The 24,727-nt window shown below is 51.7% G+C and overlaps 5 protein-coding genes across 5 annotated transcripts; 3 read left to right on the forward strand and 2 right to left on the reverse strand.

Moving 5' to 3' along the window:
• Nucleotides 1-254: 254 nt before the first annotated feature.
• F4807DRAFT_447666 (uncharacterized protein) lies at nucleotides 255-3,436 on the reverse strand. Its single transcript, XM_047999892.1, has 5 exons — nucleotides 2,666-3,436; nucleotides 2,569-2,620; nucleotides 1,940-2,507; nucleotides 1,496-1,888; nucleotides 255-1,406 (listed from the first exon to the last, which is right to left on the reverse strand). The coding sequence occupies exons 1-5, from the start codon at nucleotides 2,685-2,687 to the stop codon at nucleotides 735-737; spliced, it is 1,707 nt and encodes a 568-aa protein (XP_047848839.1). The 5' UTR covers nucleotides 2,688-3,436; the 3' UTR covers nucleotides 255-734.
• Nucleotides 3,437-3,846: 410 nt separating this feature from the next.
• Nucleotides 3,847-6,131, forward strand: F4807DRAFT_447669 (glucosidase 2 subunit beta). Its single transcript, XM_047999893.1, has 3 exons — nucleotides 3,847-4,155; nucleotides 4,282-5,223; nucleotides 5,283-6,131. Exons 1-3 carry the CDS (start codon nucleotides 4,062-4,064, stop codon nucleotides 5,924-5,926), a joined length of 1,680 nt encoding a protein of 559 aa, XP_047848840.1. The 5' UTR covers nucleotides 3,847-4,061; the 3' UTR covers nucleotides 5,927-6,131.
• F4807DRAFT_337201 (DUF602-domain-containing protein) lies at nucleotides 5,977-7,150 on the reverse strand. The gene has a single exon (XM_047995341.1). The coding sequence runs from the start codon at nucleotides 7,063-7,065 to the stop codon at nucleotides 6,214-6,216; it is 852 nt and encodes a 283-aa protein (XP_047848841.1). The 5' UTR covers nucleotides 7,066-7,150; the 3' UTR covers nucleotides 5,977-6,213.
• An 832-nt stretch (nucleotides 7,151-7,982) lies between these two features.
• On the forward strand, nucleotides 7,983-16,241 carry F4807DRAFT_337233 (FAT-domain-containing protein). The gene is made up of 6 exons (XM_047995342.1): nucleotides 7,983-8,259; nucleotides 8,327-8,394; nucleotides 8,500-9,831; nucleotides 9,990-10,879; nucleotides 11,132-15,619; nucleotides 15,681-16,241. Exons 1-6 carry the CDS (start codon nucleotides 8,195-8,197, stop codon nucleotides 16,146-16,148), a joined length of 7,311 nt encoding a protein of 2,436 aa, XP_047848842.1. The 5' UTR covers nucleotides 7,983-8,194; the 3' UTR covers nucleotides 16,149-16,241.
• Nucleotides 16,242-20,138: 3,897 nt separating this feature from the next.
• On the forward strand, nucleotides 20,139-22,257 carry F4807DRAFT_337277 (uncharacterized protein). Its single transcript, XM_047995343.1, has 2 exons — nucleotides 20,139-20,724; nucleotides 20,890-22,257. Exons 1-2 carry the CDS (start codon nucleotides 20,284-20,286, stop codon nucleotides 22,075-22,077), a joined length of 1,629 nt encoding a protein of 542 aa, XP_047848843.1. The 5' UTR covers nucleotides 20,139-20,283; the 3' UTR covers nucleotides 22,078-22,257.
• The last annotated feature ends 2,470 nt before the right edge of the window (nucleotides 22,258-24,727 follow it).

A 24,727-nucleotide genomic window follows, 5' to 3' on the forward strand; every position in this document is an offset into this window, starting at 1 on the left:
GTTCTGTGAGAGGAGGCAGGGGGGTGTATGGCAGTGATTTAGCTTTCTTGGTCCTCTATCTGAACCCTCTTGGGCTTATGTCCTTGATATAATCTAGTCTTATATAGGTAGGGATGAGCGATTGATATTAGAAAAGAGTACATCCTAAATCTTTGCCTAAGTGCTGATCTGCACCTTATCCTCTGCAGGTTTCTTCCTCGCTTGCTCTCCTTACAAATCGAGTCCTATTACACGATGCATGACACTTTTATCCTCCCCAACTCCTCGGTACCTAGGTAGTTGACTATATTTTATTTGCATGGTTTCGATAGCCCCTCATAGAAGCTTATTATTATCACGGCATGCAAGTTAATTACCTAGAGGTTTTCGTGGAGAAACGGAAAGAGAAAGAAAGGAAAACCTCCATAATACATTTAACGAGCAGTCCATCAGAGGAATTTTAGTTTCCATGTTGTGGCTATCAGATCGACCCTCTTGACCATGTACGGGAATACTTTATTACCCTTAAAATTTCAATACACCTTGACAAGCGAGTTTTACAATATTCGAGGCCTCGAATTTTATAACCCGATCTTGAATCCAATTAACAAGTAATCAAGTTATCAACCATCATCACAAGAGCGCCGACAGTAGGTACCCAGTAGCTTTTAATAGTCGGAGAAAACAAATGTCGTAAAACGGTAACCCCTATCTTACACCAGACGACTGACATGATCCCCGAATCATCTAAATACCTAAGTAGCCATAATACTCCTACCTCCGTCCATGGTAATGCGAGCTCTGATCACGACGCGCATGATGCGATGAGCCAGTCGTGTGCTCTTAATCTTCTCCGTCTGAGAATTCTGTTTCTCAAAGTCGATCATCGCGCCGGGAGCAAACACCAGCGCCTCGCCGGTCTTGAGCCTGACAATGTGAGAAAAGAGCTCGATGATAGGATCGCTCGACGAGGCCACTAAATCATGTAGGCCGCTGGCGCTGTCGGTTCCGATCCCCCACCCTGCGTCTTGGTTGCCGTCCTCGCCCCTTCTTTCCATTTTCGACGCCATAGAAATCCCCGCGAGATGTTTCGTGAGCATCTTCAGCCAATCCGGTGAGGTGAATCGGTGCACGACGGTGATGCTGCAGAGATCGAGCAGCTTTGGTGATATGGTCGGCTCCTGGGTCGAAATGATAACGCGAGCGCCGAGGTGACGCTGAAGGCGAATTACCGACAGCAGGTTGTTCGTGAGGGTCTCGCATTCGACCGTCTCGCCCATGTATTTGTGCGCTTCATCTAGGGCGATGACTCGCCCCAGCGGGGTTTTCTGCTCCAGGAATATTGCGAGGCATATGTTGAATAGTGAACACGCCATGCTCGGCGTGATGCATGGACATGAGAGATCGACGATGATAAGTTCCCCCGACTGAGAAGAGTTAGTTTAGGCATATTAACAAACGCCAACAGGTGTACCCAGGTAGGCGAAGAGACCTGGAATTGCAACCATACACTTACCTGAGGAGTCCAATTCGTGCCACCAGACGTTGCTTTCTTATTCGCACGCTTCTGAGCTTTAGAATTAGCAGGGAACATTTGCGCTCCAGGACCAATTTGTTCCGGAACCATGAAGCTTTCTAGAGTGTCCAGGCGTTGCTGTAGAGGTCGCATCTGATCGGGCATTAATTTCTCGTCTTGTAGCGCTCTTACGAAGTCGTTGTACTTGAAGCCGGACCTGGTTTGCTGTTGTGCGATTCGCATGTCTCTTAGGATTCTCTGGATGACGTGCATATAGAGAGGCTGGTGTCCGTCGCCAAATGCCATGAGTTCTAACATACGTTTGGTGTTGAGATATGACTCCTTAAGCCGTAACTCCTCAACCCTCACATTCTTAAGGCAGCTGTATGTATCCTATAACGTTGTTAAGTGTAGTTTTCGACCGTGAAGAGTACTTCAACATACCTTTATGGTGGTAACGTTTGTTGGTGGGCACAAGACGCGGACCTTGACGCGAGGGTCCGTGGAGAGATATGCCGCTTCGCAAGGTATGCCCCCGGAATCAGAAATGAATGTGTCGTAGTGGAATACGATGCCGGTCAGGGGTTTCGGGAGATTCCCAAGTAATGGAGCGGGGAGCAGACAATTCTCGAGCATGCAGGATAGGCTGTGACTCTTGCCCGACCCCTGGCTACCGCAGATGAACATGCTCGACGGCGTGGTCACGTTGTAAAATATGTGCGGGTCCGCTTTAGGAACGTCTCGCATTATGTCCGCGTCCCCGGCGAGGAGTGCGTATTGGGCGAATGGAGTCTTGGAGGCGTCGGTAGCTAGACTCGCAGCATTTCTGAGTACCGGATAGGTAAACAGGGGAGCTGTCATTATCTCATCAAGGTCGTCATTCTCCGGAAGTCTCCTGAGAAGTGAGATCTGATTATGTAGGCTCGCATGCATTTTGTGTGCTAATTTGGAGCTTCCACCTCCGTTCTGTCCGCCTTTGCTCCCGGATTTTTCAGAGCTGCCATCCATATTCCTAACACCACATCTTATCAGCCGTTTAAACGTGAATATACCTTGCCGTGAAGTATACTTACTGTATTGATCCTCCTCTAATAGAAGGGGATGAAATAGATGGGGGATAAAGGGCTGTCTCGAGTTTAGCACTGTGGTCAGCCATAGTCTGTAACATACTTCTTGAGTCAAAAAAATCCATAATAATACCGAGAAAGGTACCACGTATGGGAGAAGATTCGCGATAATTTGACCAAAGTACCAGTGTCAGTTATGAAACGAAGAGGCTTAGAATTCCTACACTGTCCTGATATAATATAAAGGGTATAGGTTCTTATATGGTATTGAGATCGGGCTAGACGATCGTATTTCATCGTGCTGTGACTAAGTCAACAAGGCAGCCTTTAGTAGAAGCATGTAGCCTCCATCCCATACCGAGGATGCAAACAGAGGTGCCTAATTTCTGTCTAGAAATGCATAGGCCGAATCCAGCTATTCTTGTGTGGTTCGCCCGACTTTATTGGAGCCAGAACATTCGAAGCAAACGAGGTTGAACAGCATACTGAGCCACGAGTGTTCGTTGCTGATACTTGTCGTTGATGTATTTGCCCCAAGTTACCTTAAATTTTCTCGCTGAAACATTGGAAATCTAGTGACGGAACGGCGTTTGCTATTGACGTTCCCTAAAGTTACAGTCTTTAGCCTTTGTCAGATGTGTGCATGCCTAACTGAGTGATGTGAGAAGTGAATAAGAGACGTCGTAATGTCTAATACGTAAACTCTGGAATCGAGCATATGATATTTGGGTTGACGGGCGCAGGTGTCCGTTTTAGAGCTGTCATTTTTTCTGTCATTTTCCCTTTCTGGATGTTGTATTCCTCAACCACTTGATCTTCAGTGAATGTCTGTTGCCTTCCACTCAACGTTTGCTTCTTTCTAAGCAGAGCTGAAAGATGCTAGGCATACACGTAATCGACCACTTTCAAACCGTTATTGGCCCAAGGATAAAACCCCAAGTTGCTGCTTGTTCTAAAATCATTTTTGATCACCTACTTGAATATTCACAGGTAATTGTGTAATCTTGCTTTGTGTCGTTCATAATCCTAATCATCTGAGATCGAACATCTTGTTATTTATTATGTATTCTATAGTTAACTTATGCGTTGATAAACTAGAAAGGTGAAGTTAGGAAAAAATATTTATTCAATATTTATATACAGAGCTTAAAGTTTCGATGTTAGCGGTTAGAGCACTTAAGCAATTCAATGTTCGAGTAAGCTTTGCATGTACCTCGCAGTTGTTTTGCTAATGCATATGTGGGTATGTGGCTGGTGTCTGGATAACTCGACAGGCCTTGCCTGGTACGTTTAGCGCTAACATGCGGTAAGGGAGCTACGTTGATCGGTGTTGCCAAGCTTGCTAGCTTGCTGTTAGTGGGGTCTGGGATCTGGAGATGCTTTCGTGTTAACTTTTTGGACTTCTCCATTAATTCCATGTTGTTTTTCACATCGTAATTCCCGATTCGATTCCATGCCATATCCATGAATATCCCTTCTCCTTCTCTACCTGTATAAAGATGCGCCAACCTCAGGCTTTGGTGCTTTTGGGCATCCTAAGTCGTCATGGGATATCCGCAGCTGGTTCTCTACCTCGAGGCGTCGGTCCTGAATGTTAGTCTTCTCCTATGGCTAATCCTCCAAGAAATGCTCCTCCGCAAACAATTCCTAATCGTGGCTACTCCGTCTACAAAAATACCTTGTGACGATCTCCAGCACTAACCAATTGGCTCGATCTAGTCGTCAAATTCTACGAGATCAAGGACACTTTCACCTGTATAGGTCACCCTTCTATAACTATCCCCGCGTCCCGGGTCAACGACAACACGTGCGACTGCCCTGACGGCACCGACGAGCCTGGCACTGCCGCTTGTGCTCTTCTAGACCGCCTATCTCCGGAGCAGCCCCTGCCGGGTTCCCTTTCCGGCACTACGAACACCGCAAATGCTCTTCCGGGCTTTTGGTGCGCCAACGAGGGTCACGTCGGCTCCTACGTGCCTTTCATGTACGTGAACGACGGCGTCTGCGACTACGACCTTTGCTGCGACGGCAGCGAGGAGTACGGGGGCGTGGGGGGCGTCAAGTGCGAGAATAGGTGTGCCGAGATCGGCAAGGAATGGAGGCGGGTGGAGCAGGAGCGGAAAGACAACCTCGAGCGGGCGAACAAGCGCCGGAGGACCATGGCGAAGGAGTCTAAGGAACTTCGTCGCCGTGTCGAGGCTAAGATTACCAGCCTCGCTGACGAGATCAAGGAGCTCGAAGTCAAGAGAGACGAGTTGAAGGCGAAGCTCGACGAAGTCGAACGCCAAGAACGGTTCAAGGTAGTCAAGAGCGAGGGGCCCGGCAAGCTTGGCGTGCTCGCCGGGCTGGCCAAGGCGAGGGTCGACGAGCTGCGTAATGCCCTGAGCAAGGTCGTGGACGAGCGTCGTCGGCTGAGAAGCAGGGTCGAAGAGCTGGAAGGCATTTTGGCGGCGTTCAAGGAAGAATATAATCCCAACTTCAACGACGAGGGTGTCAAGAAGGCTGTTAGAGGTTGGGAAGACTACGCTGCTAAGAAGGCGGGGGAAGCCGAGGAACAGCTCAGCGAGGCGGATATTCTTGACGTCGCGAAGGAGGACAGCGAGGAGTCCGGCATCAATTGGAAGGAGTTCGAAGAAGATGAGCCTTCCGACACGGATATTCGTAGGTCTCCGAAGATGCCCGGGTCGCCGTGGGTGCGCGTAGGACTAACTTGATCGCAGTGTACAGTTTCGAGGCGTATCTCCCCGGGCCCCTCCGCGAGTTCCTGCACTCCAAGATCAACCTTCTCCGAATCTGGCTGATCGAGAATGGCGTCTTGGCCGACTCCGGCTCTGAGAAGAGCGAGTCGCGTCTCGTCAGGGCCGCGCGGGAAGCTCACGACTCCGTCGCCGACGAGGTTAATTCCAAGAGGCGGACCCTCGAGGAGCAGCAGCGCGATTTGGAGAAGGAGTACGGCAAGGACGACATCTTCCGATATCTCAAAGGAAAGTGTGTCACGACCGAAGCCGGCGAGTACGAGTACGAGCTGTGCTGGTTGGATAAGACGAGCCAGAAGAGCAAAAAAGGCGGAGGCAAGACCAATATGGGCAACTTCGACCGCTTCGACTTCGACGAGGCGGACGAGGAGGAGCGCCACGACGGCAAGGGGCTCGGGCGAGGGAAGCGTATGGTGCTGAGGTACGAGAATGGGCAGGGCTGCTGGAACGGCCCGAACCGGAAGACGGATGTCTGGCTTGCCTGCGCCGAGACGGAGGAGCTGTGGCGTGTTAGCGAACTGGAGAAGTGCGTCTACAAGATGGAGGTCGGCACGCCCGCGGTCTGCGAGGAAGTCGTCGAGCCCGGACACGTCAAGGATGAGTTGTAACGATGGCGTTGGTAGAGGGGCTAGCAATCTAGACGTAGAATCACGCTGTTTATGACATATGGTATGACAACTTTCCCGGAAATTCTATCTTATCCTTCCCTGCCTGGTCATTGACCTTCCTAATTGTCGAAAGGGGTGCTTCGGAACATGAGGGAACTGTGTTAGGGGGTACGAGAGTACGTTGGCCTGATCCTGAAGAGCAATAGCAATATTCGAGATAGTGGTATCATTCGTTACGTGCTACGTGATGAGACAAGTTGCGCTTGGTTCGTATCTTTCTAACCTAATCATCTCACGGCCTCGCTTTTCTTATACCCGTCTATTACCTTTCTCCGTTTAGACCTCTCCTCTTGCTCTGCCAACACCTTGGCCGTGAGAGACGCCGTCATAGGGTTGTTTATCCGGCTAGAGATATCTTTCTTGTCCTCCTTGCCCTTGCTCGTCTTGTTGCTCTCCTTCCCCTTTTCCGGCTCGCCGTTGGGTCCTTTCTCTTTTTCCTCGCCGGCCTTCCGCTTCTTCTTGCCCGCGGCCTTCTCTTTCTTGAGATTATGCGCCAAGCCTAACGTTTTTAATTCGTCGACTCTCTTGGCTAGCTTTTCTAACTCGGCCTCGTCCGTTGATAAGATGGGTATGACGTCCCGCTCTTCGAATGTTGCGCTGCATTCCGGGCACTGCTTTTCGGTGCCGGAGATCTCCTTCATGGCGACCTCGGCGAAGACGTGGCCGCACGGCACGACGTATACGCCTTTAGTCGCGGCGCCTAATTCCTTCATGCTGACCGGGCAGGCGGCGAACTGGCGCCCCTTCTCGTCTTTTCTCGTGGTGATGTTGAGTTTCACGACGTCCTTCAAACTCTTGATCCCCGTGCGCGCGAACTCGGCCTCTTGGGCTTCGGGTATGGCGGTCTCGGAAGACGAGGGCATCAGACATTGCAGAACCGACTCGTAGTTGTAGAGTCGCCCCCGCCAGTCGGACACGGTGTTAGAGAGGTCGAGTGGCGCGTCGGACAACGGACACGTCGTCCAGGCGTGCGTCAGAGACTCGAGAGCCGTCGCCTTCAGTTCGGAAGCGGTAGGTAGCCGCGCGGCTTCTCGCACGAGCTCGCGACGCTTGGGGATCGAGCCGCCGTCGTTTCCCATGGCGAAGATGCGCACCTAGTAGTTGATGTAAGAGCCGGTTAGGTTGTGGTTGGTACGGTTTTAGAAAGATCGTATGGTGTCGACTACCTCGTAGTACTAAGATCAATTGACTTGGCAGAAGCTCGTCACAAATAGATTGAGATACGACGTTGTTGAGAAGGAGAAGTTGATTAGCTGATTCGAATGGTGGAGAAATAAGAACTGGAAGTTGGTCGCTGGTCGTTGGTTGTGGAAGTGACAATTGCGATGCTAAGATCTGACTTGAAGTCTAATCTGCTAGTGGCGTTGCATCCAGCTAGTTGACCGTTTGAACCTTGAAAGGAGGGAATCCACAACCCGCGATTTAGCGCTATCGATAAGATAAAGCTTCTTGAAAGCTGAAGTTTCGGTGGAAAGTGCCTAGATACTATGTAGGTGCCGCGTGCAGGCCTACCTTGTACTGTGCACCTATAAGGAGGCTGCAGATACCTATGTACTACGCAAGTTACACCGAGCTAAAGCACAGTTTATGTTGGAGAGTGCTGGAAGGATAAACTGTGATACCCGCTAGACTTGCTGTGAATTTAACCTCTCAGCTGTTTCCTAAGACCCTCCGTCATAGACGATTGGATTTTAACACCACTCAACATTCAGACAGTGCATAGACTTTACGTCCATAACCCGCGACCGTCTATTCCATTCACGGTGACAAGGGATTTCCTATAACACACCAGACTACGCTGTCTATGGTAATATACTAATCAACTTACGGTTACCCTAGTTGACAAGTTACTTACCATTTCGAGCTACCCTTCTCTTCTCCCGTCACGAGCTCAGATTATTATCGAACCAAAAAAAAATACAGAACTTCTGTATTGCGCGCCTCGACAAACAACCTTCTTACCGCTTCTGCTTCAAACTATCGCGAAGCTTTCTCCCGTTCTACCTTACTTCTACCGTTTTTTTATTTTACTTTATCGCTTTCGATCTTCTTTCCGCGGGACTCGTCGACCCCTCTATTTCTCGCGATCTGATGTCGCGGTGTCGTCAAGTCTGCTCTTGATGAATCTGTTTGCGGTCGGATCCTGAAGCTGTCCACGACGCGGATGAGGGATAGTAAGGCCGACGCCGTATCCCCTTGCTGCCCGTCATGGCGCAGCAGCAGCAGCTGGCTCTCGAGACCCTCGATGCCATCACGAGGGATCTGAAATCGAGGTGCGACCTCTCCCCCCACCCCTTCGGCCGAGCGCTGTCCTCCGACTAACCATTACTATCTGAGTAGGGCGGGAGACGAAGTCCGGAAACGAGCTGCTCTCCAGCTGAGGGAGCTAGTAGATGTTTGTCAGAGAGGTACGTACGATGTTCTTTGCTGTGTCTGATATCCCTGCGATACGACACCGGGAATTCTCCTTCCCGCTATCCCCCAAGCACGCGGCTAACGACGTCTTCGTGCAGATTTCCCACCCGAGCAGTTTCACATATTCTACAATTCCGTAAATAATAAGATCACTACGTTGATGCTCCATGGCAACGATTCTTCCGAGCGGCTGGGCGGTGTCTATGCCCTCGACGCCCTCGTCGATGTCGAGGGTGTCGATGTTACCGCCAAATATACCCGATTCACCGCGAATCTGAAGGCGATCCTGAGAGGGAAGGATATCGTTCCTATGCAACCCGCTGCCGTCGCTCTCGGCAAGCTGTGCCAGCCCGGAGGGTCGCTGATATCGGAGCTGGTCGAATCCGAGGTCAAGACCGCTCTCGAGTGGCTTCAGTCGGACAGGGTGGAGGAGAAGAGATATAGCGCCGTCCTGGTCCTCCGCGAGCTCGCCCGGAACGCGCCTACGCTGATGTACGCTTACGTCGGCCTCGTCTTCGACCTCGTGTGGGTCGGTCTCCGCGATCCGCGCCAGCTTATCCGCGCGACCTCCGCCGAGACCGTCAGCGCCTGTTTCATGATCATCCGCGAGCGAGATCAGGAGATGAAGCAGGCGTGGATGACCAAGATGTATAACGAGGCCCAGGCCGGTCTCAGGACGGGCACCGTCGAGTACGTCCACGCGTCGTTGCTGGTGCTCAAGGAGCTCCTCGAACAAGGCGGCATGTACATGCAGGATCATTACCAGAACGCCTGCGAGATAGTCTTCACCCACAAGGATCATCGCGACGTGACGATTCGCAAGACCGTCGTCCTGCTGATCCCCGACCTGGCGAACTACAACCCGACCGAGTTCGCGCACACCTACCTCCACCGCTTCATGGTCTACCTCTCCGGCATGCTCAAGAAGGACAAGGAGCGCAACGACGCTTTCTTCGCCATCGGAAACGTCGCCAACGCCGTCAAGAGCGCTATCGCGCCGTACCTCGACAGCGTTCTCATCTACGTCCGGGAAGGCCTCAGCCTCCAGTCTCGGAAGCGGGGCTCCGTCGACCCGGTCTTCGACTGCATCAGCAGGCTTGCGGTCGCGGTCGGCCAGACGCTCAGCAAATACATGGAAGCCCTGCTGGATCCCATCTTCGCGTGCGAGCTCACTCCCAAGCTGACTCAGGCCTTGGTCGACATGGCTTTCTACATACCGCCGGTGAAGGCCACCATCCAGGAGAGGCTCCTCGACATGCTCAGCAAGGTCCTCTGCGGAGAGCCCTTCAAGCCCCTCGGAGCTCCCACCCCGAACACGCTCTCGGCCGTCCCCATCATACCGAGGGACGCCAAGGACCCGCAGGCGTACGAGCACCGGAAAGCCGAGGTGAAGCTGGCGCTGAACACGTTGGGGAGCTTCGACTTCTCAGGTAAGTTCTCGGGTACCCCCTGTGCTTCGGGTCCCCCTCCCCCTTTTCCTTTTCCTTTTCCTTTTCCTTCGTCCCTGTATCTTGACTCCGTCTCTTGCCGAGGCCGGCGCGGCGCGGCGCTGCGAATCGCGGGTGCTAGGTGCTAACGTTGCGTGAAGGCCACATACTGAACGAGTTCGTCCGCGACGTCGCCATCAAGTACGTGGAAGACGACGACCCCGAGATCCGCGAGGCGGCGGCCCTCACGTGCTGCCAGCTCTACGTGCGAGATCCCATCGTGAACCAGACGAGCTACCACGCGTTGCAGGTCGTCGGCGACGTCATCGAGAAATTGCTAACCGTAGGCGTGTCCGACCCGGAACCGACCATACGACAGACGGTCCTCGCGGCTCTCGACGAGCGCTTCGACCCTCACCTCGCCAAGGCGGAGAACATCCGGACCCTCTTCTTCGCGCTCAACGACGAGGTGTTTGACATAAGGGAAGTATCGATTTCTATCATAGGTCGTCTAGCGCGGTACAACCCGGCCTACGTCATCCCCTCGCTCCGGAAGACTTTGATACAGATGCTTACTGAGCTTGAGTTCTCCGACGCCCCGCGCAACAAGGAGGAGAGCGCCAGGCTCCTCAGCCACCTCGTTCAGAACGCCGGGCTCTTGGTCAAGCCGTACGTCGAGCCGATGATCTCGGTGCTCCTGCCGAAGGCCGACGATTCCAATCACGCCGTCGCGGCCACCGTCCTCAAGGCGATCGGCGAGCTCGCGACGGTCGGCGGCGAGGATATGCTCCCGTACAAGGACAAGCTCATGCCGATCATCATCAGGGCGTTGAAGGACCACGCGTCCAGCCTCAAGCGCGAGGCCGCCTTGCACACGCTGGGCCAGCTCGCCAGCAACTCCGGATACGTCATAGACCCTTACCTCGAATACCCCGAACTCCTCGACCTCCTCCAGCACATCATCCGCGCCGAGCCCCAGCGCGGTGCCCTGCGGCAGGAGACGATCAAGCTGATGGGAATATTAGGAGCGCTAGATCCCTACAGGCATCAGGTACAGAATCCCCTACAGGATCCCCATCACGAAGACGCGTGGCAGCGTGCCTACGGGTGGGGGAGCCCCGCGGATGAGGATGGAAGTCCCCTCAGCTCGGATGAAGATTTCGACCCGGAGCGCGTGATAGACAAGAGGGTTCTCATGAAGCCGCTCGCGAGACCTTCCTACAAGCCTCCGAAGAAATCCGAGAAAAAGAAGCAAAAGAAACACCGATCGTCAGAAGAGAACGCTAACAAGGATGACCCGCAGCAAGTCGAAGAGCGCGCCCCTGACGCCAAGCGGCGCGTCGAGACGAACCGGATGACCGATATATCGCTGATGATGACAGGACTCACTCCCTCGAACAAGGAGTACTACCCTACCGTAGTGATCAACGCCCTCCTGAACATACTGAAGGACCATTCCCTCGCGCCGCACCACGCCGCGGTGATCGAGGCCATCATGAACATCTTCCGCACGCTGGGTCTGGAGTGCGTCTCGTTCCTGGACCGCATCATACCGGCCTTCTTGGACGTGATTAAGGATTGCCCCACGAGCCGCCTCGAGTCGTACTTCAACCAGCTGGCCACGCTGGTGAGCATCGTTCGCCAGCATATCAGGAACTACCTGCCGCAGATCATCGAGTCGCTCCCCCCGTACTGGGAGATGGCCCCGTCTCTCCAAGCCACGATCTTGTCCCTGATCGAGGCCATCTCGAGGTCGCTGGAAGGGGAGTTCAAGATCTACTTGGCGAGCCTGCTGCCCGCCATGCTCGGGGTCTTGGAGAAGGACGCGACTACCAAGCGGATTCCCTCCGAGAAGGTCCTCCACGCCTTCCTGGTCTTCGGCTCTAGCAGCGAGGAGTACATGCACCTCATCATCCCCGTGATCGTGCGGACGTTTGAGAAGCAGGGCCAGCCCACGTTCCTGCGGAAGTCGGCTATCGAGACCGTCGGCAAGATTTCCCGCCAGGTCAACCTCAACGACTACGCCGCCAAGATCATCCACCCCTTGACCAGGATCCTCGCCAGCGGAGAGTCGTCCTTGCGGATGGCGGCGCTGGACACCCTCTGCGCCCTGATTCAGCAGCTCGGCAGGGACTACCTGCACTTCATGGGCACCGTCACCAAGGTTCTCCAGGCCGGCCAGATCCAGCATCAGAACTACGAGCTCCTGGTTAGCAAGCTGCAGAAGGGCGAGGCCCTGCCGCAGGACCTGAGCTCGGAGACGCGCTTCGTCGACCAGCTGGACGAGCCGTCGTTCGCCGACCTCGGCAACAAGAAGCTGGAGATGAACGCGATCCACCTGAAGGCGGCCTGGGATACCAAGGGGAAGTCCACCAAGGAGGACTGGCAGGAGTGGCTTCGGCGGTTCAGCACCACCCTCCTGACCGAGTCGCCCAACCACGCCCTCCGCGCGTGCGCCATCCTCGGCAGCGTGCATCTGCCGCTGGCCCGCGAGCTGTTCAACTCCGCTTTCGTCTCGTGCTGGAGCGAGCTCTACGAGCAGTTCCAGGACGAGCTCATCCAGAACATCGAAAACGCCATCCGCTCCGAGAACGTGCCGCCGGACCTGCTCGGACTCCTGTTGAACCTCGCCGAGTTTATGGAGCACGACGACAAGGCCTTGCCTATCGATATTAGGGTCCTCGGCAGGGAGGCCGGCCGTTGCCACGCGTACGCGAAAGCTCTCCACTATAAGGAGTTGGAGTTCCTGCAGGACCAGAGCGGGCCGGCCGTCGAAGCCTTGATCGTCATAAACAACCAGCTCCAGCAGTACGACGCCGCCATCGGCATCCTCCGCAAGGCGCAGCTCTACAAAGACGGCATCCAGCTACGAGAGACGTGGTTCGAGAAGTTGGAGCGGTGGGAGGAAGCGTTGGCGTTCTACAACAAGAGGGAGTCGGAGATGCCGCGAGACCAGGCGATCCCTCTGGATATCGTCATGGGCAAGATGCGCTGCCTGCACGCCCTCGGCGAGTGGGATGCCCTGGCGAGCTTGACGAGCAATACTTGGGCCAATTCGGCGCCGGAGATCCAGCGGCGTATCGCGCCGCTCGCGACCGCGGCCGCGTGGGGTCTGGGCAAGTGGGATTCCATGGACAACTATCTGCAATCCATGAAGCGGAACTCTCCGGACCGTTCGTTCTTCGGCGCGATACTGGCGCTCCATCGCAACCACTTCCAGGAAGCTGCCCAGTGCATCCAAGCCACGCGGGAAGGTCTCGATACCGAACTTAGCGCCCTCGTGAGCGAGTCCTACAATCGCGCGTACCAGGTCATCGTCCGGGTGCAGATGCTTGCGGAGCTCGAGGAGATCATCGTTTACAAGCAGGCCAAGGACCCGAAGAGGGCAACGATGCGCCGCACGTGGGAGAGTCGTCTGAAAGGGTGCCAGAGGAACGTCGAGGTATGGCAGCGTATGCTGAGGCTGCGCGGCCTCGTCATCACCCCGGCCGAGAACATGCACATGTGGATCAAGTTCGCGAACTTGTGTCGGAAGTCGGGGAGGATGGGCCTGGCCGAGAAGTCCCTCAAGCAGCTCATCGGCACCGATCATCCCCTCGATACGATAATCCCGTATTGGAGCGAGAGCGGCCCGCCCCAGCAAGGCCCGGCGACGAGGATCCCGCCTCAAGTAGTATACGCGGTGCTTAAATTTTACTGGGAATACGGGCAGCAGCCTAACTTGCGTCAGACCGGCCACCCCGAGAAGACGCTCTTCTGCCTCCGAAAATTCACCGCCGACTCCGCGCAGGCCCTCGAGATGGCCCGAGCCTCGATCCAGACCGCGCCCAGCGGCCCGGACCCGACGGGCGACTACGGCTTCCACAGCGGGATGGACGCGGGTGTGCCCAGTTCCAGAACTCAGAAGCTGATCCAGGATCAGACCGTGCTCCTCGCGAAATGCTTCCTCAAGCAGGGGGAGTGGCAGGTATCTTTGAACAAGCATGATTGGCAGCACCGCAACGTCCAGGACATCTTGACTTCTTACTCGAAGGCCACCCACTACAACCCCAGATGGTACAAGGCCTGGCACGCGTGGGCTTTGGCCAACTTCGAGATCGTCCAAGCCCTCATTCCCGCCGCCGACAGGAACGCCCCGAGACCGGATCCGTCCGTCATCGTCAATCACGTCGTCCCCGCCGTCCAGGGCTTTTTCAAGTCCATCGCGTTGTCGTCGGGAAGCTCCCTCCAAGATACGCTACGCCTCCTCACTTTGTGGTTCGCCCACGGCGGCAGCAGCGAAGTCAACGCGGCGGTCACTCAGGGCTTCGGAACCGTCAGCGTCGACACGTGGCTGGAGGTGATCCCTCAGCTCATCGCGCGCATCAATCAGCCTAACACGCGAGTGCGGCAGTCTATCCACAACCTGCTCGCCGACGTCGGGCGAAATCATCCGCAGGCCTTGGTTTACCCGCTGACCGTGGCGATGAAGTCTGCTCAGAGCTCCAGGAGGTCGAAGTCGGCCGCGCTGATCATGGATAGCATGCGCGCGCACAGCGCTAAGCTCGTCGAGCAGGCCGACACCGTGAGCAACGAGCTCATCCGGGTCGCCGTGCTGTGGCACGAGCTTTGGCACGAGGGACTCGAGGAAGCTTCTCGATTATACTTCGGCGACCATAACATCGAAGGTATGTTCGCCACTCTCGGACCCTTGCATGAGCTGCTCGAGCGGGGCCCGGAGACGCTGCGCGAGATCAGCTTCGCGCAGACGTTCGGCAGGGACCTCACGGAAGCGCGAGAATGGTGCCGGCAATACGAGACCAGCCACGACGTCAACGATCTTAACCAAGCCTGGGACCTCTACTACCAGGTATTCCGACGAATAGGAAGACAGCTTCCGCAGATGTCGTCGCTGGAACTCGCGTATTGTTCCCCGAAGTTGTTGGCCGCCAAGGACCTCGACCTAGCCGTGCCCGGAACGTACCGGAGCGGTGCCCCCATCGTCCGCATCATCTCGTTCGACTCGACCTTCAGCGTGATCAACTCCAAGCAGAGGCCTAGGAAGTTGAACACGAACGGGAGCGACGGCAATTCGTACGCCTTCCTGCTAAAGGGACACGAGGACATCCGACAAGACGAACGCGTCATGCAGCTGTTTGGCCTCTGCAATACCCTCCTCGCCAACGACTCCGAGTGCTACAAACGCCACCTCGGTATCCAGCGATATCCGGCGATACCGCTCAGTCAAAACTCCGGTCTCCTCGGCTGGGTGCCCAATAGCGATACCCTGCACGTGCTGATCCGCGAATACCGCGAGAGCCGCAAGATCCTCCTCAATATAGAGCATCGCATCATGCTGCAGATGGCGCCGGATTACGACAACCTCACGCTCATGCAGAAGGTTGAGGTGTTCGGTTATGCGCTGGACAACACGACCGGTCAAGACCTGTACCGCGTCTTGTGGCTGAAGAGCAAGAGCTCCGAGGCCTGGCTCGAGAGGCGTACGAACTACACGCGCAGCTTGGGAGTTATGAGCATGGTGGGTTATATCCTCGGCCTAGGGGACAGGCATCCTAGCAACTTGATGCTCGACCGTATCACCGGCAAGATTATCCACATCGACTTTGGCGACTGCTTCGAGGTGGCCATGAAGCGAGACAAATATCCGGAGAGGGTTCCTTTCCGTCTCACTAGGATGCTGACGTATGCTATGGAAGTCAGCAACATCGAAGGTAGCTTCCGAATCACGTGTGAGCATGTCATGCGCGTGCTACGTGAAAATAAAGAAAGTGTGATGGCGGTTCTTGAGGCCGTAAGTTGACCTCCTTGACGCATTTAAAGACTTTATAATTACTAACGCGATGTTATTACAGTTCATTCACGATCCTCTGCTAACCTGGCGCCTGACGAACGCTGCGTCTCCCGTTGGCCCCAATTTCCGGTCCGATAGGGAGTCTTCTCTCGGCGCCGGCGCGCAACGGGCTCGCAGGCCGAGCATTCTGGACGCGGAGCACCCGCCTTCCGAGTTCCTCGCGGCACAGCAGGCCGTTGCAGGCGTCGACTCTGCGCATCCCGGCGGCCCGCCCGGTTCTCGAGCCAGGGCGCGCACCAACTCGAGTCTAGTCAACGGTGCGGGTCAGGTGCTAGACGGCGAGATGGCCGAGATACAGAACGCGCGCGCCGTTGAGGTGCTAGACCGCGTAAACCAGAAGCTGACCGGCCGCGACTTCAAGCCGACCGACGAGCTTGACGTGGTGACTCAAGTGAATAAGCTAATCATGGAAGCGACGAAGTTGGAGAACTTGTGTCAGCATTATATCGGTTGGTGCTCGTTCTGGTGAAATCGTTGCGTCGGTTCAGGCTAGGTATAGCCGGTGGACGGTTCTATGAATGAATTCGAGGATGAAGATCCGGTTCGGCGTTTATGTGGATTTAGACTGGGTGGCTGGCTAAGGAAAGATAAGGCGCCTTAATACGTACATACTGGATTTGCGTTCGTGATTATATCAAGTTGAATTGCGTCGTAATGTTAAGAGTACATTACCGTTCGCTAGGAATAAGGGGCATATTACACGCCATGCTGAGTCGAGCTTCTACAGACCTACAGTATTCCCACCCGAGTTCAGAAGACATGATCCGATTAAAATTAGGGATTAGGAAGCTCCTGTGCTTCTTGCAGACGGCGTTATCCTCCAAGACATGACAAGACGAAAAGGATCGATCCATTTCGAAGGGGGGATCGAAGGGCAGCCCCTTTTAATGGATTGTTGGTGAATGATACTAGGCTAACAACCGACCAGTTACCTACCTCGTCGTAATAGACAGATAAACTAAATTTGCTCTAGCTAACTTAGTAATCATGACAGAATAGATTCAAGGCTGGAAGTTGTTTAGATTAGGATAATGATGTGAATGATTTATGCGATCGCCCTGTGCTCGGTGGCTCGTACCTGTTGTCAATTATGTGCCTACCTACCTACAGTGTCGGCAAGTAATTGAAGTCTGTTATGTCCAGCTTCCACTTTAAACCACATTGTCTCCGACAAGTTCTTGGCCAGTATCAGAATAGATGAGCAAGTACGCACATGAGGCATATCGCCGCGTAAGAACGGGTAATCCTTGAAGATTGATGGAAATGTATAAAATGGGCCCGTATAAAATTACTTGGGCAGATGTAAATGCTTAATATCTTTATATTTATGTTAAATGGTACTCGTTTTCGTCTAGCAAGTCATTTATAACGGTCCATACATCCAATATAAGTCTAAATGTATAGTATACCTACCTAAGTATTTTTGAAGGTATTTAAATATGTGCCATTTATGACTTTTCCTTGCTTGGATATCATGAAAACTGAACTTCTCGGTTTAAGTTACCTATGATGTGTTGCAACACTAACCGTGTTCACAAAAACGACCTCGTTATTTATTCCAGAGGTTTAGTCTGTTGGAGAGCGGTGAGTAAAAGTTAAGCTGGATCGGACTTCAGCTTTGGGAAACCTGTTAATGACTACGCTAAAACATAGTGAACGAAAAACTTATTTATTATGCATACTATATTCCCCAGGCTAGAGTACCTACCTAGCCTGGAGCTCCTCGCTCCCTAGTTTCGCAATGTGATGGCGTCCGAGGGTTGCGTATAGCGACGTATGACGGTATGTAGTTAATAGAAAAGAAATGCTGTAATTTTGTAAGACGTGGTTAAAAAAGACTGCTAAATTACCTTAGGTATGTACCCCTTAATATCATCGCTATAAATGTTGCCAACGTTAAAACTGTTGCATACTTAGGTAGGTCCGTCGTGTCGTGGTATATGTTATAAGACGGAACCAAGAAGCTAGGGGAAAACGACGTTATTACGCGAAGGGCTTTAACTAATCCTTTCCAGGGGATACGGTATATATACATAAACCTTCCTTTATCTACAACTAAAGGCTAGCTACCAACAAAACGGTTTTATACAAACCAACTCCCGATCATTCTAGGCTACTAGCTAACCCCGGCGAGATCTTCAACTATTAGTTCTTACGGAGGAAACTTCTGGCAGTATGCACCCAACGTGAAAGGGGCAACGATAGCATTTGCTTAGGGTTCTCGTATTCGAAAATCTTTTCTTTTTATCTGCATAAGTACACAATTTGCTAAATATTAGTATTCGACACATTCACTTCTTTCAAACTGGTCGAGTCCTGATCCGACGAGACATTTCGCAAACATTACTTATTGTTTTCTACTAGCAAGCTCTCTAGTGGATCGTGATATGTAATAGACTGATAGTTAATCGTATTTATATATCCACGGATAGAAACACGAGGAACGACGTTAGTATAGAGATTCGAGAAAACGAAAGGAATGACGAGAGATAAAACAAGTGTGGTGCATCAAACGTCAGGTGCGTAATAGAAGCGCGTGTCATCGATACGTTCCAAATATTACACGGAAATAAACCGGGCAGTTTGTTTACACTACAACGTTGTTTTTGACTTTATCTACTCAAGCATCCTACACATTCAACAAGCTTGACCTACCTAACACTTCATTCTCGTATCACTTTTGTCGGTCCGATCAAAGGTTTGGCATTTGTCGGTCCGACGAAGATTCATATGCTCTCGAACGTGGGACTGTATCGAACCCTACCCTTGGCTTGGGGGCGAAGACGAAAAGGGGTAACATTGTGAGTGTATGAAGATGACCGTTGCGACGACCATGCCACCTAACCGACCCGTCTAACGAAACGCGGATGCATGTAGTACATCCGGGGCTTACAAACCCTTTCCAGCTTTTCCTTTGTTGGTGACATGGTTTTGGAGCGATCATACCGCGCTGAAGGCGGAGGCCTCGATTGTTGTGGTAGACATGAGGCGGTTTTGATGAGTTGTTAAATTAAACCGTGTATGTAAATTTCTCATTGGCTTCTCATTTTCGCTACGCTGGGAAAATGTTACAATCACGACGAATGTCATTATTCATCCTGCCCTCGCTTGCTTGTGTTGTCGAGTTCTTGCCGCACCAATTCCGGAGTTCTAACACGGTAATAAAGCCCGGAAAGCTTATCTAGTTCCCGGAGTTCAGTTGAGTTGAGATTGCAGCATATTCTTAACTGGGACATTGCAAACATCTGCGAAGATGTTAGCGAAATCGTGTCTTCGTTTTGGATAAGTTCGAATATATGCAACAAGATGGTCTTTTTATTGTCAAGCTAATGGCATCATGGTTGACCCGTGGAAAATAAAGTAGTCGGCCAAAGCAAGCAACTTGAGCTTAGACTACTCGAAATAATTATGACTTATGCAGAACTAGGATTATTTTGGTCAATCTGACAATATTATGTCCTATGCATTTAAACATAAGAGTCGTTTAGAATATGCATTTATAAGGTTGCTCGAGAAAATTTAGTGTTTTTTTTTCCCTTCCCTTAAGACGAAGTTCATTTTAAGTAGGTATTGAAGACAACGGCTGAAACAATGCTTAAAATAATTACCATAAAATGATTAATGTTATAGTATTTATCTCATTTTATCATAAATCATTTGATATTCCAATACCATAATTATTTGATTCGCTCTTACTTCTTAACCATCTACCCATTTTAAAAGCTTAGCATCCAATCATTTTCATTTGGAATATTGCACTTACCGTTTATTTACCTTACCTTACCTTCCTTATGTACCTAGTTACCCGCTGGCGCCTGCTCATCTTCAACTATACCTGTTCCTCTTTCCCTACAAACGAAGCGTTTCATGAGTTGCCATAAATGCATATAAATATCCCATACGGCACTTACGTAGGTAGGTATTGCTTTATATCTATCTACTTTTAGTATCTTCAATATCCTTCTCCGTTTATCACAACTTCAAATGCTTTTCTCACACCTACATCCCATCGACACCTAATCCAACCACTCCATCTCAACACATGCGCAATACATGCAAACCTCACCTCAACCAATGAACCAATACCGACCAAGTTCCTACGTGGAACAACGTTGACGTTCGTGCCGACTCTCGATTCTTTGAACGACATCTAGGCACATATCAATACGCTCGTCGTAAAGAATTTCGCTTCTTTAATCGTTTTCTGTGCCATCTAAGCGTACATCGTCTGATCTCGTCTCATCTCGTGACTTGAGATATTCCTCTAACCTCAGCATATCCATATCTCGTAGTAAGTTGCTTATTTGTACTTTCAAAAAACTACCTATCTACATTATTTTTTTCTTCTTCACCGTGAATTACTTTTTTATACTTACTCGAGAGTCTTATTGACGGGACTCATACTAACTCGACCCTCCTTCCGCACTCACTTCCGTACTTACTGACACCTTGTAGATCCATCGACTTTAAAGCTTCCTTGATACTTCCTTAACTAAGGGTCAACTCAAGGTTTCTTTGCTCGCTGGGTTGTACATCTGCCACATCCGTTCCTCCTAACCGAAGCTCGCATGTCTACGACCAAGGAATATCTTGTGTAATACAAGATGGAGCCTTCGGCCGCTCCCGATCTTCATCATGTTTGGGTTACGGAGAAGGATGATATGGTAGCCAAATACGAGTCGGATCTTGCCCTCCAAGAGGAGTTGTTCGACAAGTTGGTGCAGGAACTTCGTTCGGTCAACGAGAGCAACCTTCGAGAATTGAAGGCCGTTGTGCCGTCAAAGTTGTACAGGGACATCATCTCGCCCATGGCCGAAAAGAGTTTTAACTATGACAAGCGCGAGATTGAAGCCAGTCACAAGAAACGAATCGGGCTTATCGAGGACAAGCATACGAAAGCGCTTGCTCAGCATGAAGTGCTCTATCGAGAAAAGCTCAAGGCCGCCCTTGTGAATAAGAACCAGCCAGCTCCGAAGCCTGGTTCTCTACCAATCCTTAGTGAGTCGACTGATGATCGGAGTGATCACGTCTCGGTGTCTGAAAATGTAAGTACTGGTCTGGACGGGTTGGAGGGGCATCGTCGACCGACGCCAGAAAATGCCTTTGCGTCTCGAAATCTCAAGCTGCCATTTGGGTTGCGCCGACCCTTGAGCTGGACTGTCAAGTGCGAAACAATGTGTGGAGAACGACGTCTAATAATGCGTATCCAGTCAAAAAAACGCAAGGCGTCCACACCCGAAGAAACCCACCCTAAGCGATTACGCGTTGACACTTCCGTCAACCAAGTCCGCACTCCTGCGCCTACGCCCGCGAACGAACCCGCCCATTCGCCAAGACGGACAATCACCTTCGACGAAGTCTATCAAGACGGCCGTGCGAAGCACAAGGACATTATTGTCGAATGGCCGACCGGCAGCCGGCAATGGTATATCCTGAAGTGTGAGCAGCACGGTCTTCGCTTTACGAGAAATTCGGTCCAAGGTGCTGCTAAACACCTGAACGGTAATGGCCACGGCCGCACGGATCGGAATCGAGATTATGCGGTCAAGACTCTCGGTTACCTGGTAACGGGCTGCGATGAGAATTTGGCAAAATTGAATAACCAGGTTGCGGAGGAAGCTTATGCGAATGGTTATAAACCACCTTTACCTCGACTAAAGAAACAGCGTGATCCTTTAACGGGCTCTAAGAAGAAGCAATTGGGAGGTCGGGGATTAGCTAGTAGGCCTTCGGTACCGCATGCGGCTAATCAGGTACCGGGTCCGGCCCAGGAAATGTCGTCGAGTGCCCAAAAAGTCGCGGCTAAGGAACGTCGAGAGTCAGGCACGCCGTCGGCTCGTCAAAAGTCCTCCGACTCGGGGGATGGGATCACGCACCCGAAGGATTTCCACATATATTACGGACGCTGGAAAGACGACGGCCTTGGTAAAGAGCGGGATCGGATCTATCCGGTCATGGTTCTAGGGTGGGATAGCCAGAACGGAAGTGGTCTGAAGGATAGCGACCTCAACGCCACCGGCCTCCTCAAGAAAAAAGCCAAGCCGCCGAATTGCTATACTTACGATTCCCGTAAGATTACCGGTTGGGCGCCTGGATACGAGGACGGTGGCCCCAAAGTCAGGTTCAGGAAATTCCCCGTCATGTTCTTTGATGAGTCGCAGACTGTTGGATGGTTCCCAGCTCGAGACTTGATGAAGTTTCCGCTAGATAAACGCAAGGCACCGGCCCAACCTGACCATCCTTTTAACGCTGCGCGTCGGTGGATCGCCGAGAGAGAAGGTTTCGAGACGTGGGAGGATCGGGAAATGGCGCGAACTGGTGGTAAGTCATTCAATTTGATGCTAGTCAAGAAATTCACTCGCCTTGTCTCTTCTCAATTTCTTGCTCACACGTTTTAACAATATTTCTCACAGCCCATCGCCCGTCTGTTTCGCCGCTTACGCCGGCCGAGTCCGCTAACGCCGCCTCTCATACCGATCACGCAGAGGATAACGATTCAGACGACTGGATTTCTGAGTCGGATGCGCCGTCAGTAAACTCGGCGGTCACGGAAAAGATGATGCAAGAGTTGCGAGAAAAGGGGGGCGAAATAGCCGGCGATGAAGATTACGTAGCATCATCGCACTCCGATTCCGACATTGATGCTTCCCTTGACTGTGAGATAGAGGATTGGAACCGGTCCTCGCCGCCTGTCGCAAAGCTCGATAACACCACAAACCGTCCTTGGGCGTTCTACGGCCTGAGAAATACGGAGAATACTAACGAACCGAAGGCTTCAGTTGACCTGACGCGTGAAGTACAAGAGAAGGACCATGCAGTGTCGTCGACCAAAGGTATGGATTCAGCACGCAAGCTTGCGAGAGAGGCATGTTCATCTGCCACAGACTTTCATCTCCATATAACTCCCGTATCTGCCATTGCCCAGTCGCCCGAGTGTAATCCCCAAGTGCCAGAAGATCCTGATCAATCGGATAAGTCGAGATCATACAGCCAGCAACCTCTTGACCAAGCATCAATCAATGATAACAACCTGGCTCAAATTATCGCCGAGACTCTTAATTTTAGGAACGAAGTCTACAATCCTACTAGCAGAACATCGGAAAACCGAACATTCATAAGCCCGAGCATAAGACATGATCCTCATAAGGCAACGCCGGGACCAATTGAAGACGTCCCGGTTCAGTTGTCATCGGCGAACGCTGTCGCCGCCTCTCAAGGCCGATTGAGCGAAAAGATATCGCCGACAACAACTTCTAAGATCGTTAATGCAGAAGTTTCTGAAGCGTCACCTACCAAAGACTCGACCGGAAACAGACTAACACGCGATGACGACCTTAGCAGAGTTGGTGTTAACGATGCTTTGTTTGCAGAGCATGAAACCCATCACAGCACGAAGCCAACTATTTCTGCGACAAGTGAAATGAACGAGACGGCACGGCGCAGTCAGGAGGGGGCGAGTGACGCAAAGTCCACAGATGCGTTACCTAAAGGTGGCGTGATTTCTTCATCTATTCAGCCACTGGTCGACGTGGAGAATGCTGCGTCTGCCATCGGCCATGTCAGCGGCGCCGCAAAGCCCGAACCGTGCCCTACCGATGCAGACTTCGAACTCTCCTTCTATAAAAACGGCGATGTATCGTGGGAGAGGACGAAGGAACAAGAAGATTGCGTCCAACTCTTCCACAGCGCAGACCGAAAGACAGTGTCGACTAGGCAGGGTCCCGTAGCCATCACGATCAATCCCATGGAGATGGTAGGGTTCTCTAGAGAAAAGGACACCATCCCTGATTCTAAGGGAAATACGGTTTTTGTGTTGAGGCACGAGAACGGCTCATCATCTCGGCTTATCTTTGATCGGAGCAGAGGAAGTAAGTTGGGCAACGGAAAGATCCAGGCTCGTGGTTTTGTCAAATGGCTACGGACAGTGAAGCCTGATATTGCATGCTTTTAGTCCCAGGTGTAGCATAACCACGCCTGGTATATTGAGGGCTAGGAATGTGGATAGGTGGGAGGCCAACGGTGAAGGGCTGGCAGATCCCAGGGGTCTGCATGTGATTGGCAACTGAACCCCGACAGAGGGGAAAAAAAAAGGCATAGGACCAGGACTACCGGGTTCTTTTCTCAGTAATGCTCCGCGATGAGTTTGCGTTGAATTTTAATAGTTAAGGTCTAACTGAGAATCAATAAACGTTTGCTTTTGCATTTATTCTGGATCTGCCTAATAGTGATACCTACTAGTATAATACTATCTGGGCGAAAACCTTCGTGTCTATCTGCTGGTGCCTGTTTGGACAATAGGGGGTAAGATCTTGGGGCAACGGAAGTGAAAGCGTACATAAAATACCTAGGTACATTATTAATCAATGCATGTGAAAACAGAAGCTTGGATCCATGTCAGTACCGAGGGGAGAATTTAGCGTTGCTCCCCCGCATTGAGGTCCATATTGTAACGCAGCCAGCGCAGCTTCGATGGACGAGTCGGGGCGGTTAGATAGATGGAGCTAATCCGGAGGTGGTAATGGAGCTAAACATGATAGGTACCTAACTAGTGCCTACCTACCCAGGGCTGCCAGGTAACTTAGTAAGAGCCCTGGAGCCCATATGAATATCACAAGGAAACGTTTGAATCGCGGAAACCGTGGAAGGCTCGAACATTTGGACTTTAAGATGCATTCCAAATAACCTAACTCCAAGTGTATTATTTTTTCTTTCATTTTATTTTTGTTGTTTTTATCATTTTCATTATTTTCATTGTTATTTATCATTTATTTTATCCAAGGAACATACCTGGGTAGACACGTTGCAATAGATACCTACATCACATTCGATGGCAGGCAGCTGTTTCCATGTACGATACCAAATAAGGTAGATCGGTACGCGTACTGAGATATATACATCATTGTCGAATGACGTCGTGCTCAGAAGACGAAAAGCAATAGCAAGAGCTACCTAGGTAAGTAGTACCGGTGTTCGGATTATTGAATTATTCAATAACCAAACGCCGCCAGAGAAAAAGAAAAGAAAAAGAAAAGAAAACGAAAACGAAAA

This window comes from Annulohypoxylon truncatum (assembly GCF_022578515.1).
Source record: "Annulohypoxylon truncatum strain CBS 140777 unplaced genomic scaffold F4807scaffold_59, whole genome shotgun sequence".
Lineage (NCBI taxonomy): Eukaryota > Fungi > Ascomycota > Sordariomycetes > Xylariales > Hypoxylaceae > Annulohypoxylon > Annulohypoxylon truncatum.

Coding starts and splice junctions, on each gene's coding strand:
- F4807DRAFT_447666 (XM_047999892.1), bottom strand. CDS start 2,687: ATGGATTTTTTTGACTCAAGAA. Junction 2,508..2,568: donor ATTAGAGGAGGATCAATACA/GTAAGTATACTT, acceptor ATGTGGTGTTAG/GAATATGGATGGCAGCTCTG. Junction 1,407..1,495: donor GCACGAATTGGACTCCTCAG/GTAAGTGTATGG, acceptor AACTCTTCTCAG/TCGGGGGAACTTATCATCGT.
- F4807DRAFT_447669 (XM_047999893.1), top strand. CDS start 4,062: ATGCGCCAACCTCAGGCTTTGGTGCTTTTGGGCATCCTAAGTCGTCAT. Junction 4,156..4,281: donor TCGAGGCGTCGGTCCTGAAT/GTTAGTCTTCTC, acceptor GGCTCGATCTAG/TCGTCAAATTCTACGAGATC. Junction 5,224..5,282: donor GCCTTCCGACACGGATATTC/GTAGGTCTCCGA, acceptor ACTTGATCGCAG/TGTACAGTTTCGAGGCGTAT.
- F4807DRAFT_337201 (XM_047995341.1), bottom strand. CDS start 7,065: ATGGGAAACGACGGCGGCTCGATCCCCAAGCGTCGCGAGCTCGTGCGA.
- F4807DRAFT_337233 (XM_047995342.1), top strand. CDS start 8,195: ATGGCGCAGCAGCAGCAGCTGGCTCTCGAGACCCTCGATGCCATCACG. Junction 8,260..8,326: donor ACGAGGGATCTGAAATCGAG/GTGCGACCTCTC, acceptor CTATCTGAGTAG/GGCGGGAGACGAAGTCCGGA. Junction 15,620..15,680: donor TGATGGCGGTTCTTGAGGCC/GTAAGTTGACCT, acceptor ATGTTATTACAG/TTCATTCACGATCCTCTGCT.
- F4807DRAFT_337277 (XM_047995343.1), top strand. CDS start 20,284: ATGGAGCCTTCGGCCGCTCCCGATCTTCATCATGTTTGGGTTACGGAG. Junction 20,725..20,889: donor ACGTCTCGGTGTCTGAAAAT/GTAAGTACTGGT, acceptor ATGCGTATCCAG/TCAAAAAAACGCAAGGCGTC.